Source organism: Oxyura jamaicensis, chromosome 2, assembly GCF_011077185.1.
Source record: "Oxyura jamaicensis isolate SHBP4307 breed ruddy duck chromosome 2, BPBGC_Ojam_1.0, whole genome shotgun sequence".
Classification (NCBI taxonomy): domain Eukaryota; kingdom Metazoa; phylum Chordata; class Aves; order Anseriformes; family Anatidae; genus Oxyura; species Oxyura jamaicensis.
The window spans coordinates 54,586,427-54,603,236 of NC_048894.1; the positions used below are offsets into that span (position 1 = coordinate 54,586,427).

General features: G+C 38.2%; 1 protein-coding gene across 2 annotated transcripts in view; it reads right to left on the bottom strand.

Moving 5' to 3' along the window:
• ADCY1 (adenylate cyclase 1) overlaps positions 1–16,810 on the bottom strand; it is a 163,049-nt gene that overhangs the window by 43,354 nt on the left and 102,885 nt on the right. For both annotated transcript variants that reach the window (XM_035318420.1, XM_035318419.1), the window contains 2 exons: positions 14,926–15,084; positions 13,443–13,584 (listed from right to left, as the gene is read on the bottom strand). In XM_035318420.1, the coding sequence (XP_035174311.1) occupies positions 13,443–13,584; positions 14,926–15,084 (301 nt within the window). The remainder of the gene's footprint in view (positions 1–13,442; positions 13,585–14,925; positions 15,085–16,810) is intronic.

Below are 16,810 nucleotides of genomic sequence, written 5' to 3' on the forward strand. Positions count from 1 at the left end.
GCTGTGGCAGGACTTTTTTTTTTTTTTTTTTTTTTTTTTTTGACCATGGGTCATTTTGCGTTATACTAGGCGTGCTAGCAACAGATGCATTACATCTCTCTCAAAGGGGAAAAAGGATTTTTGCACAGGAGTTAGCAGGACTCACTGAAAGAGATTTAAATTAGATTTGAAAGGGGAAAGGGATAAAACCAAGTTCACTAGAGATAAGCCTGGGAGTGGCACATCAATGTTATTGGTACAGTATGCTCATAGGTGTACTGGGTGAGTGTGTCAGCAATAAAAGCTGGGAAAGGGGAAGAATGGGGAGGGCTCTTGTAATGAGGACGTTTGTCCTTCTGAACAACTGCTTTTTGTATTGAGGCCCTGCTTCCCAGGATGTGGCCAAACATTATTTATTGATGGGTGGGAAGTATAGAATAAATTTTATTTTTATTTTTTATTTTTTTCCCTCTGTCTTCTGCACAGCCTTTGATTTTTTTTGTTTGTTTGTTTGTTTGTTTGTTTTGCTTTTTCTTTCTAAAACCACCATACAAGGTTCCTTTGGTCTCCCATCCCTGTGGAGGTAGGGAATGGAGAGCCATGTGACAACAATGACACAGGGATATTAATGGGTTAGAAATTTCAGAAGTGCCAGAGAACGGTCACCCAGGAATTAGGTCTTCAGCCTCTAAAAAGGTGAGAGGATCAGTAGCCCAGCTGAAGTGCACCTACACTAATGCATGCAGCATGGGCAACAAACAGAAGGAGCTGGAAGCCATTTTGAGGCCAGAAAAAACTATGATAGAGTTGCCATCTCAGAAACATGGTGGGATGACTCACATAACTGGAGTGCTGGAATGGATGGATACAAACTCCTCAGAAGGATTAGGCTAGGAAGGAGAGGCAGTGGGGTAGCCCTATATGTAAGGGAGTGTTTTGATTTTCTTGAGCTTAATGATGTTGATGATAGGGTTGAGTGTTTATGGGTAAGAACCAGGGGGAAGGACAACAAGGCTGATATCATGGTGGAATTCTGTTATAGAATGCCCAACCAGGGTGAACAGGCAGATGAAATATTTTATAAGCAGCTGGGAGAAATCTAACAATTGCTAGCCCCTGTTTTCATGAGGGACTAGAACCAGATGTCTGTTGGAATTATAATATTGCAGAGAGGAAACAGTCTAGGATGTTCCTGGAGTGTGAGGAAGATAAATTCCTGACACAGCTGGTGACTGGGTCAACTAGAAAAGGTATCCATGTGGACCTTTTGGTTGCAAACAGCGAAGGACTTGTGGGTGATGTGAAGGTTGGAGGCAGTACTGGGCGTAGCGAATGCAAAATAACAGAGTTTTTGATTTTTGGAAAAGTAAGGAGTGGGTTCGCTGAATTGCCACTCTAGACTTCTGAAGGGCAGACTTTGGCCTGTTTAGGAGACTGGTTGGCTGAATCCCTTGGGAGGCAGTCCTGAAGGGCAAAGGAGTCCAGGAAGGCTGGACACTCTTCAAGAAAGAAATATCAAAGGTGCTGGAGTAGGCCATCCACATGTGCTGAAAGAAGGCAGTGAGGAAGACTGGCCTGGCTTAACAGAGAGCTGTGGCTAGAGCTAAGGGGGAAAAAAAAAATAGAGCTTCTTATCTTGCTTCTTATCTTTAGAAGAAGGGGCAGGCCATTCAAAGGGACTATGAAGATGTTGTGAGGCTCATGGATGGAGGACCCAGGGAACTACTGGCCTTGTCAATCTGACCTTGGTGCCAGAGAAGGTTATGGAGCAGATCATCTTGAGTGCCATCCTGTGACACATACAAGACAACTAGGTGATCAGGCCTAGTTGATTTATGAAAGGTGGGTCCCACCTGACTAACCTGATCTCCCTCTATGACACGGTGATGCATTTAGTGGATGAGGGAAAGGCACTGGATGTTGTCTACCTAGATTTTAGTAAAGTTTTTGACATTTTTTCCCACAGTATTCTCTTGGAGAAACTGGCTGCTCATGGCTTGGATAGGCCATACCCTTTGCTGGGTAAAGAACTGACTGGGTGGCTGGGCCCAAAGAGTTGTGGTGAATGGATTTAAATGCAAGGCAGCCAGTCACAAGCACTATTCTCTTCAGTATCTTTATCAATAATCTGAATGAGGGGATTGAGTTTACCCTCGGTAAGTTTCAGATGACACCAAGTTGTGTGGGAGTGTTGATCTGCTTGAGGGCAGAAAGGCTGTACAGAGGAATCTAGATAGGATGTGTTGATGGGCAGAGGCCAACTGTATGAGGTTCAACAATACTAAGTGCTGGGCCCTGCAATTGGGTCACAACAATCCCATACAATGCTACAGGCTTGGGGAAGAGTGGCTGAGAAGCTACCTGGTGGAAAACGGCCTGGGTATATTGGTTGAAAGACAGCTGAATATGAGCCAGCAGTGTGCTCAGGTGGCCAAGAAAGCCAACAGCATCCTGGCTTGTATCAGAAATAGTGTGGCCAGCAGGACTAGGGAAGTGATTGTCCCTCCGTACTCAGCTCTTGTGAGGCCACACCTCAAATACTGTGTTCAGTTTTGGGCCCCAAAACTGAGGTGCTGTGGTATGTCCAAAGAAGGGCAACAAAACTGGTGAAGGGTCTAGAGAACAAGTCTTATGAGGAGGGGCTGAGGGAACTGGGGTTATTTAGCTTTGAGAAAAGGAAGCTCCAGGGAGACCTTGCCATGCTCTACAATTACCCTAAAGGAGGCTATAGTGATGTGGGGATCACTCTCTTCTCCCAACCACTAAGTGATCAGACAAATGGAATGACCTCAAATTGCACTAGGGGCAGTGTAGGTTGGATACTAGGAAAAATGTCTTCACTGAAAGGGTTGTGAAGCATTGGGACAGGCTGTCCAGGGAACTGGCTGAGTCACCATCCCTGGAGGTCTTCAAAAAACATGTAGACGTGGTGTTTAGAGACATGGCCTAGTGGTAGACTTGGCAGTGCTAGGTTAACAGTTAGACTTGATGGTCTCAGAGGTCTCTTCCAACCTTAATGAATCTACAATGAGAGGCACAATGGTATCCTGTGCTGCATTTGGAAGTGTGTTGTGAACAGGTCAAGGAAAGTGATCTTCTCCCTCTACTCAGCCCTGGTGAGGCCACACCTGGAGTACCGTGTCCAGTTCTGGGCTCCCCAGGACAATAGGGAGCTCCTGGAGCAAGTCCAGCGGAGTGCTACAAAGATGATTAAGGGACTGGAGCATCTCTCATACAAGGAGAGGCTAAGGGAGCTGTTTATCTTGGAGAAGAGAAGACTGAGAGTGAGTACAGAGAGCTACAGGAGGTGCCTCAAAGCCTTCATTAAGGAAATGCCTTAGTAAAGATGTCAGAGGGGTAAAGAATAGGTAGAACATCTTGCTAGAAAAAGATTCAAGAAGGCACGACAAAGAAACATGTAAGGCATGGGTGTATAAGAATCTGAAGTCCTGTGAAAAGAGCAGAATTTAAACCTTCCTCAATGCAAAACTCTTATGGTAGATGCATTTCCAAGACCAATGTGAAGCTTGAAAACTCAGCTGAGGTAGTGTGCCTGTGCTACCAACATGACTTTTCCTCAAACACATTTATTTTCATGATCATATCTTCACAGAAGTAGGTAGAACAAACATTTTATCTCATACCATCAACTACTTTTTTCCTTTCTGAAGCTTATCAGCAGGTAATTCAATAGCATACAATCTTGGGATGTTGAAAAATACAGCTGAGTTTTCCAGCTGTCTCTGATTCAAATCAAAGTTTTTCAGTACAAGTCACTGAATAAACTGGAGTACTGTTTCTGCTTCTGGGCTCTCCTGTACAAGAAAGACAAACTGGAATAAGTGAGTTCAGTAAAGGTTCACAAACATGGTAAGAGTGTAAAAACATATATGACACATGAGAAGAGTCTGAGAAAATTCATTTTGTTTAGCTGGATGAAGAGAAGGCTTCAAACACCTACATAGTAGTTAGGGAGAAGACAGAACCAGAGTTGTCCCAAAAATGTTCTGAAAAACTATTGACCCCTGGGCTACACTGCTAGTTACTATCCTCCAACTAGACTTTGCAACACTGCTCACAACCCTCTGTGTTTGGTCATTCACCCAGTTTTCATACCTCGCTGCCTATCCAGCAACAGCTTGTCTATGAGGATCTTGTGGGAGACAGTGTCAAAAGCCTTACTGAACTCCAGAAGACAATATTCACTGCTCTACCCTCACCTATCAGGCCAGTCATTTCATTTTAGAAGGTTTATCAAGTTTGTCAAGTATGACTTTCCCATTCTGAATCCATGTTGACTACTACTGATGATTTTCTTGTCCTTCATGTGTCTGGAAATGGTTTCCAGGATAATCTGTTCATCAACTTCACAGAGAAGGAGGTGAGGCTGACCATCCTGTAGTTTCCTGGGTCCTCCTTCTTGCCCTTCTTGAAGTCAGGAGTGATATTTGCTTTCCTCCAGTCCTTGGTCACCTCTCCCAGTTGCCCAGATCATTCAAAGATTTTTGGGAGTGGCCTCACAATGACATAGCCAGTTACCTTAGCACTCTTGCATGAATCCCATCAGGGCCTTAGGTATGCACAGTTTGCTTATGTATTGCATGAGGACATGATCCTCTTACACTAAGGGTACAATTTCTTTGCTCCAGTCTTTCCTCCTGGCTTCTGGGACCTGGGATTCCTGAAGAAAATTCCTTGAATTTTAACCAGCCTTCTTAGGCCCCTCTTCCCTACAGGTCCTTAACCCATGTGATTCTTCCAAACAGATCTTTGAAGAGGCCAAAATCTGCTCCTGAAGTCCAGGGTTTGCTCACACCCTCCTCCCTTGCTCTCAGGATCCTGAACCACCATCTTAGAGTCACTGCATCCAAGGCTGCTTGTGACCTTCACATTCCCAACAAGACCCTCATTTTTGGTAAGTATGAGGTCCAGCAGATAACCTCTTCTTGTTGACTCATCTATCACTTGGAGGAGGAATTTATTGCCAACACATGCCAGGAACCTCTTGGATTGTTTCTGTCCTGCTGTGTTGTTCCTCCAGTAGATATCAGGGTAGTTAAAGTTCCCCATGAGGATCAGGGCCTGTGAACATGAGGCTGCTCCTGTATGTCTGTTGAGGGCCTCATCTTCGTCTTATTCCTGGTCAAGTAGCCTGCAGCAGACATCCATTATAATGTCACCTTTACCTGTCCTTCCCTTAACCCTCACTTTAACATAAGCTCTCAGTTGGCTCCTCATCTATCCTCAGGCAGAGCTCTATGCATTCCAGCTTCTCTCCCACATAAGTGACTACAACCCCTCCTCATTTTCCCATGCTCTCTTTCTTAAAAAGCCTGTATCCCTCCACTGCATCACTCTAGTCATGGGACCCATTCCACCACATATCTGTGATCCCAACAAGATCATAGCCCTGCATCTTCACGCATCTCTTGCTCATCACTATGGTCCTTGCATTAGTATATAGGCACTTCAGAGAGGCTCCCTGGAATGCTGGAATCCCAGAATGGGTTTAAGGGCTTTTCTCCATATTGGTGCCTTGTAGTCAGTTCCTTGCTTACATGCAAAGCTATAGGTGTTAAAACAGACTTAAGTTAAACAAACAAACAAAACAAATAAAAATGAAACAAACAAACAAAACATCTTTCACTCTGCCTTTTCATTTAACTTGCTCCAGGACAGTATTACAGGAAAGTTGGACTGCAGCATTCTCATTCTAGCTCATTTTGTCAATGCATTTTACTTTCACGCTCATTTTTTTAACCCTTGGGATCATCTTTTGTTTTGTTCACTGTTCCTTTGCTTCATAATTTTAGAAAGGCTGGTTATGTGCTGCAAAGCAGTCAGTAAACAAGGTTAAGAGCTGGGATTAACAGCACTCTGAAAGCAGCCTGACTGTCTACAGCTTTGTGAGTGTTTTTAAGTACACAGGAAACACAAAATTACTGATTAAAATTCTGGGAAAACACCCCAGTGTTTAAATCTCATGTGATACTCCAGGAAGGGATTCACTGGTGCTTATCTGGGATTCTCAGAAACAGCAGTAGACCATTGTTCCCCTGACTATATTCAGCTACAGTGCTTAAACAGCACTGGAAAGAAGACACCAATGACATTCAAAATACATTCACAGAAATCATAAATGCTGTAGCAGCTTCATGGCAACTGTAGGAACAGTCCTGAAGATCTAGAGTAGCACGCTGTTTGCTGGGTGGTAGAACATGTAGTCTACTTCCAGTGTTGGGGTGTGCATATCCCAACAACTAGAAATAAGCTAGAGCTTCTATCAAAAGGCTGTGTATATCTTTTAAAACAATTCTGCTAAGGTATATCTGGGGTGTTAAAACTTAAAATGTTCAAGTTAGGCATTTAAATCTCTTAGTCAAGTTCCTCAGTAGGAGTTGTCAGCCATTCAAAGTACAGACCAGGCTGGACTCTCCTAGGCATGACAGCAATGGCAGCTGCAGGCAAGCATCACTTTGAAATCAGAAATCCTCAATGTGTGACTAGTGCGTGCCCCAAATTAGGCACTCAGGTGCATTTCAAGTTGGACCACTTTTGCCAAATATATTTTTGCGTGTTGTATGCTATCAAAGGAGAGAGTTTGAGTAGCTGGAGTTTTCACATGTCCTGCATTAGCTGTAAAGATCTCTTATTCTGTTACTATTTAGAGCAGGAATTGAAACTCTAGCACTTCAAAAGGGCTAGTAAACATATGCCACTAATGTCAAAATATCCTCAGAATGAATTAGTTCAGAAAGCTGGCGAAGCATAATGATCACAAAGACTTTCTTGAGACAATGTGGACAGGACATTTTAAGTAGAGACAGATGCAAACAAGTCCAAGTGAACTGCTAGACATTTGGATGGATTTCTTGGGCCATAAGTGCTCTGTGGAAAACACAAATACAATACAGATGGAAAAAAAAAAAATAGAGAATTGTGTGGCATGTCCATGCAGACCTAAACAGACTTATTCAATCAAATTTACAGAGAATGAAATGTCCTACAAATATAAATGGAACTTCAGTTTGAATTGAAATAATAAAAATAAATAAATAAATGCTGTAATTTTAGACCCATCATTTCACTCAATTTATTCCTTCAGCTTTTTTCCTCTATTTTTTTTTTTTAATTGTTCACATGATGATGATTAGAAGATTTTCAGCATCTACTTTAGAGGCTATTGAGAATCTTTCCTTGCTAAGATTAACTTTTTAAAACAACTCAAAGTCTAACAACCTGCTGTGAAATGCCGTAGTAATGCATTGATCATACACATCAAACTACTTCACTTAAGAGGAAAATATTATTAATACATGAAAGAAAGTGTCTCAAGAGTGTATATGGGTAGTTATACTTGTGAAATACACTAGTTGCTAACAATGATTCACAGAAAAAAGTGATTTACAGATGAAGTTAGAAGGGAAGCACATGTAGTTACTAATTATTTCATCTATACAAAGCACAAAAGCAATCATGAAGAAATCTGTTTTGTCTGCTCTGTGCTACTACACAGAAGTAATTCAAGACTGGGGAAAAATGTCAAATCAGCTAGAAGAAAGACATAAGCAGACAAAACCTCTTGCTTATGGTGGAAAAGTGATTTATTTTAATATTGAAAGTAGATCATTTGTTTCATGGAGCAAAGTTATGTTGATTAATAGTAAAGGAGGGTGTTGGGCTCCAAGTCAAAAATACTGCCTTTTCAAGCTACAAAGTGAAAGAAAATTTGTTTGCTTTCCAGCCACTCCTTGGTGAGAGGACTGCAATATAGGAAATGTAAAATCACATCTGTTTATGGTAGATATGACAATGATGTGACAGTCTTTGCCACTTTTCTTGCACCTGTTGTCATGCAGAATGAATCTCAGGTGTGCAGAAAGAACTTCTGCCTTAATAGGCAGATCATGAGTCAAAGAAATTAAATGATCAACCTTTTGAGCTGTCAAATCCATCTGTATTTCACAATAAATTATGCCACAAGTATGTGCTGTAGATAACTGCACTAGAAATTTCTAATGTTTACAAGAATTTTTACATTTTAAACAGTACTTTCCAAAGAATTCTCCTGAGCTGTGTTCGCTTATTAAGAGGATTCTTTAACTTTCAGGTTTTTGGTAAAGTTTACCTGAAATCTTAAGACTGAAAAAAGTGATCTCTTCTTCAACTATTGCATTAAGTTCTCTTTTCAAATAAACTACTGGTATTTGGGTTTTGTCATAATTATTTTTTGGACAAAAATAAAATAGAAATTTTAGCACCATCTTTAGATCATTTTTCTGCAGATTCACTGCAGCAAAATAGGAGGGAGACAGAACACCCTTCCACTCTTTCATCTACTTCCAACTAGACAAGTATTCAGAAAAGATGTAAACCATTTTACTTGTGATTTTCATAGTGGTCATAGCATTACTCAGAGACTTCAGATAATATGTTAGGGCTGTCCAAGCTAAAGAAGGGATTTTCTGAGACTGCCTGGAATGTCTTTGTATGTATAAGGTAAGGTAGGAAGGATAAATGTCAGCCCCTTCCGAGAAATATTTGAACAGAGAAGTTGTAAATATAATGTGTTTCTCTCTCTCTCTCTCTCTCTCTCCCTCTTTAATATTTCAAACTCATTTTTCATTACATTCATTGTATAGCTATTTTCCAAAATGTGAACAGATGTGGTACTCACTTTTCATGAACAACCATCAAATGCACTATTCAATAGATACAGACACTGTGTGATTTACATTGCCACAAATAAAATATAAACGTATTTGAATACACAGTTAGTTGGTGCATAACTCACTAACACATTAGTAGAAATGTTGCAAATGGTGTTTAGCAACCTATCAAGCTAATTAGTCATTACAGTCAAGGTATGCTGTATGATACATTTATGAATATATAGGAATCATTTATAAAATGTATATATAGACTTTATCTATGATTTTCATAATTTTTATAGTCTCCTTTTTTTGGAAACATCTCTATCGCCTACCATTAATGGTCCATGGCATTATTTGTATTTGTAAATACAACCTGGCAAAGGTCATATTGACCTGGCAAAGTTACTCAAGTGAAGCAGGTTCCCGTAAGCTGGCAATGACTAACAGTGATGGCAGGCCCACTTCTGTAAATGGAAACAATTACACATTCTGAGAAATCTTTTTCCTTAGAAAAACTTCGTAATTTCTTACCACTGCTTGGCTATCCAGAGAAGTACCTCAGGAAATGTGCTTAATTGTCTGGGCTGGGCTGGTTTCTCATCTAGTAAAAATAATGTGCTTTTTCAAAATTAGAGAGACACAGGTAGAGAGTGAATTGATGTAGAAAATATAAGTGAGTAAGCCCAAGAAAAATCCACCTGGCTATCACTGCAGACATAGCCAAATCTTAAGAGGTGTTACACTGCAGGAGAATAATAGTTCTAGTGAAGTAGACCAGTTAAGCTTGCTACTGAGCTTAGCATCTGCAAGCCTACTATGCCAGCCATAAAACTGATGCAAAGATACTTTGCCTAATGCTGGTGCTGCCAATGAAAAAGAAATAATTCTATTGAAAAACAGACCCATTTCGTTAAAAGAATTTTAAACTGAATTTCAAGCACACAATTTGAAAGCTGGAACAGGATTAGTGAGAGAGATTACTGAGGAATCAACAGTGAAAATCATTTAGCTGGGTCTAAGCAGGAGTATAAAGTTCCCAGAAGGGGCTCTGAGATTGACGGGATCTGGCCTAGTTGTTGTATTATTTTATTTTTTTCCCTCTAATAACATCCATATACACAGTAATATTTACAATACTTCAGAAAGCTAAGACATTTGATACTAAGAATGTCCACGTATCTAAAGCATAGAATATGGATTTGTGAATATTTAATGTATCAGAAAGAGATCATTTTTTCTAACTAGATCAGATGAGGATTTTCCTTTATGTGTTGAGACTTGTGGCTAGTTACTTTAATCAATTTTTTCAAATATTGTCTCAGTGTAATTTTTTGGTCATATCACTATATGGCTTAGAAACTATATATGATATGAAGAAATAGTAGACGTCATTTCAAATAAACGTGTTAGCTTTTTCAGAACTAGAAACTTTGTTTCTAGTTGGGTTATATCATTTTGTATCTGTATATATTTAAAATGCATATTTATGTAAGGTTTCAAATAAAGGTGACCAAAATTGTGAATGTCATTGAAAAAAAAATATCTTTATGTCTTTGGAAATCTGATAAACTATCTAAGTGGGTTTAACCATTCTAGTAATCATATCAGATCACAAAATTTTGGTTGTCAGTTGACTGAATAAACTATTAAAATAATTGAGAACATTTAATAATTTGTTCACATTTTAAATTTAATTGGTACATGAATGAGTCTTTATATACTGTTCTCATTCTTCACTTAGTTGATCTGTCTTTCTGGCACATCAAATAAGGGAAAATATGGGGAATGTGTCTTTTAAATAAATATTAATAATAAAAAAGTCTATCTTTCAGGTTCAACAGATTCTTGGCCATCTGTTGCTGATAATATTGATTTTCATTCGTCTTGGAATCATCCCTGCTACAGTCAGTTCATATTAATCTCAGAGATGATAAAGAACATAAAGAACAAAAAATGTCTTTGCATTTCAGCTAATGAGGCTCCAGAGGAAGGAATACAATACTAAACCAGCAGATACCTAATTCACCTACAGGTACTATATCTTGTCTGTGCATCAGGGTCAGTCTTCTGTTTTTATATCTCTGAAGGTTTAATAACTGAATCAAGGTAGGAGGGGATATAGCAGGTGTTTATCTTACAGCTAAATAGTCTATTACAAATGTATTTATTAGTATCTTGTGGTCCAATGCAAGTGTACAAAGACTGGGTGGCTGTGGTAAACTGTGACAAACAGCAAAGTGATGCACTGATTGTTCTGAGTCCAGTGGAGAAGACTGTCCATATCTGTAAAATTCATGAAGTGTTTCTTTCTGCCAGTTTGGCTGACACTGCATTAATGCACACCAGAGAGCTGATGTCAGCCAAGCTGTACTGCAGCATCTGTCACTTCTACAAATCCATCAGAGACACCCAGGGTAACATAGCATTCAGTTTATGTAGCTGATGACAAACATCAGTTTCTCAGCAGTCACCAGCAGTTTCTCAGCAGCCTTGCAAACAAAAAGGAATGGGTGCTCACATGTAAGCTCTCATCTTTGCACATTAAACATGCATTGGCTTCATTTACTTTAATATGTGAATGTCAAGATTCTATTCTTAGAAATTCTTCAATCAGTGCAGTAGAGAGAATACACTGTCTACATGTAATAGATACATTTACTGCCTTTTCTCCCTTTTTATGTGTTATGAAATCAGTAACATACTTTTTTTTTTTTTTTTTTTTTTGAGTCAGCAGAAGAACAAAACATGAGATCATGTGATTATCAGAGCAGACAAGGATATTCCATCTCTCTAGTAACAAGACGCTTTAGAAGAAGCACATAATAAAACACCCTTGCAGCAACCCTTCTGGTATAAAGCAGCAGTAGCTTTCATCATCGGAATCAGAATTCTGTGGTGACTTGATTCCCAGACTTTCCAGAAAAACTCCCCAGATCATCAAATTCAGACCAGGAACCTGACTGCTGACCTGGAATTCAAGATGATCTATTTTTCCCTGGTTACATTTTTGTCAAAAACATGTTAATAGAAAGTTAGCTAACATCCTCAAGCATGGAGCTTTGAATTCACTTCAAAATCTCATCTTTTTTGATTCTGTACTTACTTTGAGACTTGTATTTTAAAATTTCTCTCTAAAGGTCAAATCCCTGAATTAAACTTGTTTGGGCAGAGTCTCAGAAAATATGTGTGCAAAAGTCTATTCTGAGTTGTTTGGCTGAGATAAAGAGTAATAAATATGTTAGGGCAGATAACTTTTAAGATAAGCATCATTTGATATAGAGAAGTTTGGAACAAACTGAACATGCTTAAATTATGATTAGGGACTTTCAAGACTTCTGCTGATGTCACAAGAGTTGTTTTGTAGCATAAAAACAGACTGTCCTAAATAGGATCATTGCTTAGTTGTTTTTGTTGGGACATACCAATTGGATGAAATTTACAGTTTTTCAGCATTTACTTTTGAGTTGCACTCAGTAACTGGTTGAGGAAGAAAGATGTGCCTGTGAATGAACCTGTTTGAAGGTCACTAAATATCACCAGCTTCACTGCGACTCAAGAAATTACCATTGCACTGATTGGACTCTCTCCTTATTCTGAAAATCTGGCTATAATGAGGCGTCACATCCATCCCTATCAGGCATGGCTAAATCCTGAGCAATATCTAAGAAGTGAAGTTCCTGCTCAAATGAGCTAAAATCTTACTCTTTCCACACTTTCCATTTTCTGTTCTCCACCAAAAGAAAGAAAAGAGCAGAAAATATTATTGTCCCTTCCAACACCACTGACTGACTTCTCTTTTCCCAGTACTTCTCCGAGTGTCTGACAAAAGGAATGTACTGAAAAGAGAGGGGAGCCTGACAAAATCTGGGAGGAAGGGCATCTAGGATAGGAAACGGATCACCAAAATCATTGTGGGAGTCTGAGGTGGCAGAGCAAGGAAGGGAAATGATGTTGAATTTGTCATGAGCAGTTCAGCTTAGCAGGAGAAAACACTACAGTGATTTGTCTGTTTTGGACAGAGAATATATTCTTTGTTGCAATAAACTTAGAAAATTTACTCAGTTTGAGCATAAATATCTGATCTATGGTAGACTGATATATATATTTGAAAGCAGGATGATTGACTCCAGCCTCTTCTGACCTAGATAAAAACGCTTGTGTTGTACAGCTTGGCAACATGGCAACTTTTCCAGACTTCCAGGGAATGTTAATTCAGTTACTGCTGAATTCATTTCACTGTCTTTTCTGCTATGGGCATGACAAGTCTGTAAATACTTTCTACTGCATCTATTCAGTAGAGACTCCTCCAGGCCTAACAAAAGAGTCACCACTATCACAAGCGGTTGCAGAAAGAGTTAGGAGGGTGTGGGTAAAATGTCATGGAAATATGGGAATTAAAGAGCAAGAAAAAATAGCCAGGCTGCCAGCATTAATGTTCAGAAATATCCTTTTGAATGGAGGTGGAAGATAGGAATGAATTGCATTTTAAACTAACATACCATATCATTTCTAATACAATGATTACAGAATCTGAATAAACCAAAAGCTTTCTTTTTTTTTTGTGGGTTAACTGAAAAGTTGTTTTAATTTTAAACTTCAAAAGTATAGTGATCATCTTTTCTAGGTAATGTACAAGGTTAGCTTTTTTAGTGTTCCTGCCTCAATCAAAACCAAAAGATCTAATTTCAAGAGTTTAAAAGCTTTTAAAAACAATAAATACTGGTATTGCCTCTGTTTCAGACTATCATAAAACAGTTGTTAAACTACAAAAAAACATGCCACAAACAAGCTAGAATTTGTGGAGCCTACCTTCCTCCGATGGGATGGCACAATGAAATATGTTTCGATATTATGCTTCTTCAAGAAACTATTCCTTTCATGTCCATATCCTGGTTCTACTTCGTAGTCCCCATTTAGGCACTCTAAGGTGGTCTTTGTAATGTGAACTTTCCTGGAGAGAAAAATAAGACATTGTTCTTCAAAGCTAAGATGTATTACTAGGTGTAATAGTGTAATACACTCATGCACTGTAATACACTCATGCAAAAGATCATAATGGGCTCTGTCTTTTCAGCCAAAAAATCATAAAAATATTTCTATTAAATGTTTTTTTCTAAACTTGAGCAGAATGAGCAAAAGAGTAACTGCAGATTGTCCAAAATCTTGCAGACTTACTGATTTGTAGAAAGTGGAAGTCTGCATATCATCTTTCACATTGCATGGATTTAAGTGTTTACCTCACTGCCTGCTTGGAAAAACAGCCTGCTGTTTGAAACGTGTGGCTCCACACTCTAAGTCTCTTGTGTACATAAAGAAGAAACTCTTTGTTCTTCTCTTTTTTTTCTCTTCACAGCTTTGACATGTTCCATTTACTTCCTCTGTTTTAAGCCAGCTTTCTAATCCACTTTGTTTTGGCAGCACAGCCATCTTTGACACTATTAGGGACATGGTTTAGTGGGTGATATTGGTGGTAGGAAGACGGTTGGACCAGATGGTCTTGGAGGTCTTTTCCAACCTTAATGATTCTATGATTCTGTGATTCTATTTCTGAGTTTGCTTATCCCCAAAACTATCTTCACATTTCCTCCTGAAGAAACCCTTGTATTTGAAATGTATTCCCAGAAGATATCTGCAAAGCTATTACTGCTCTTCTCTATTAAATACATTCAGATCTTTTTTATTTTTTATTTTTATTATTTTTTTCAATTGGGAACCCTGAAGGTAAAGAACATAAAAAAACACACTGCCATAATTGTCTCAGAGAGACATATGCAGCAAACAGAAATTCACTTAACCAAAAATTAAGAGGTTCCACTGACCTCCTGTTCAGCAAATCATAATTTTGCAAATATCCAACAGCAGATGGTAGATCCCAGTCCAAATGCAAGTTGCATACAGAGGCACATCTAAGCACATTTGTGACAATGAACAGTGGCCATTTAAATTGAGTCCAAGAACACCAAAGGCGTACTTCAAATTCTAAGACGTGCTTCATGGAATGGCTGTAGGTTTATGTGCATGTTTAAAGGAAATCCTTTTTTCTTCTTCTTTTTATTTTTAACATTTTACTTCTAATCTAATCTATTACTAACATGAATCTTAAGATCATTTGGACACTTCCACAGGAGACATCATATAATGCAATGATTACTGCTACTGTACAAAACCCTTAATCCTTTTTATCAATAGCAATTACATTGCAAATTCTGCAAAGAAGGAAATAAATTCCTCACCTATACAGGTATCTGATTTTATTTTATTTTATTTTGTTTTTGTTGTTCCTCATACTTACCCAGGCAACCCTCCAGCTTCCATGACATTGGCTAAAGTCACATCATTTGACCAGACATCGTATTGCCATTTTCGGAGACCCAGGACACCACAAAGTACCCTTCCTGTATGTAATCCAACTCTCATGTTGAGATCAACCTCTGTGGCTTCTGCAACAGATCTGGAATATATATATAGCACCATGATATTAGTCTTTAGACAGTAGCATTACATTTGATTTTCTTTTTCACTCCTTCCAACAAAGTTAACAAATATGTCCATAATTGAAAAGGCAGCAACTTTTCAAAATCTCAGATGATGTATTCAGATACTGTTCTTTCCCTTCACTCTTAGGCTAGTTTCAAAGCCTCAATTGTTAACTGTAAAGAAATTATTCTCTTGCTCATATTTTAATTAGTCTTGAACTAATTTCTCAGTATTACTAAATTTCTTGAACAAGAAATTGATTTTCCAGGTTTCAATGAAACACAGCAAAGGTTACATTTCATTACATTTAGTACAGGACAATAAATGCATAGTAAATGGTTTTGTCATTAAACTTTTGTTTCATTGTCTTGTTTTCAGTATTTGCTATCACACTTATACAGAAGCTTAGGTATTTTACTGATTTTGCTGAAACAAGGAACTTTCTAGCTGTAACTCAAATAACTCAAAGACAGATAGCATAACTCTTGCACTTTCCTGTTTACATTGCATCTCACATTTACTTCTTTTTTTTTACTCTCATAAATATTCCTTTTTCCCAATGTGTGCTTATTTCATCAGGATGACAAGCAAACACAAGGTGATTGTTGGAATGAAAATAAGATTGTTGAAACTATCTTATTGGGCTTAATTTTAACCTGACATGCAAATAAACGAACATGTTTCAATCCTGCCACTACTCCAGACTACTTTCAACTAGATATTAAAATGCAATACCTGGCTTTTTGTAAAGCCTCGCTTTACTGGTTAGTGTTTTGTCTCTAATTTTTTTTAATCCCCACTCATCATTCATACAAAAGTCATACTTGATCCTAGATGGACAAACTCTTTCATCATGAAAGAGTTTAACATTAAACACTAAGGAAAAGATTTTTCTTGCTAGTAGAAAAAAAACTTGAGTCACAGAAGACTTGCATTAAATCATTAAATTTCTTATTTTTTTTTTTACCACAATTTGTTGTCACTCAAAGTAATTTTATCATCTGTTTTCAGTTCTACATCTGCAATATCAGAACAATACTTCCTTTCCTTATTCCTTTTTTTTTTTTTTTTTTTCCCCTTCGGTGGGTTGGTTGGTTGGTTTCAAGGTAATAGTGTAAAACGTTTAATCTGTAATTAAAATAATACAATGTAATCTAAAAAGAGATGGTATGGATCCCTCCAGTTCCTCTGTGAAAGGCTGAAAAATAAATTTAAAAAATGTTATTGTCTCAGTTATGTGTCCACAGTTTTGATTTATGGTGTTCTCTAAACTCATCCTTTAATTAAATTTCCCCTTTGATGAAAGCATACTCAGTGAAAAATTAACTTTTTTTTTTTTTTTTTTTCAGGTGTCTCAGATTGTCAATCATCTTGAATGATACTTATTTAATAATTCATATTTTTCATCTGATCCCTCTGCTACTGCTAGGGAACTGTTGCAACTACCAGTAATCACACAGATTTGTGCTGTGCTTCTACGTTTATGGTATGCTTAACTAAGCATAACTTCCTATGGAGAGTCTGAAAGGGCACAGACATATTTAAAAATTCTTGTTTCTGCAGGAGAAGGGGTATGAGGAGGTACTGTGAAGCAATGACTCCACTCTCTTATAGGAGTGCAGGACAAAGAAAATGGTGAAACAACCAAATCAGTGCAAGAACAGTAAAGACAAATTATAAATATGAATATCTTTCCAAAG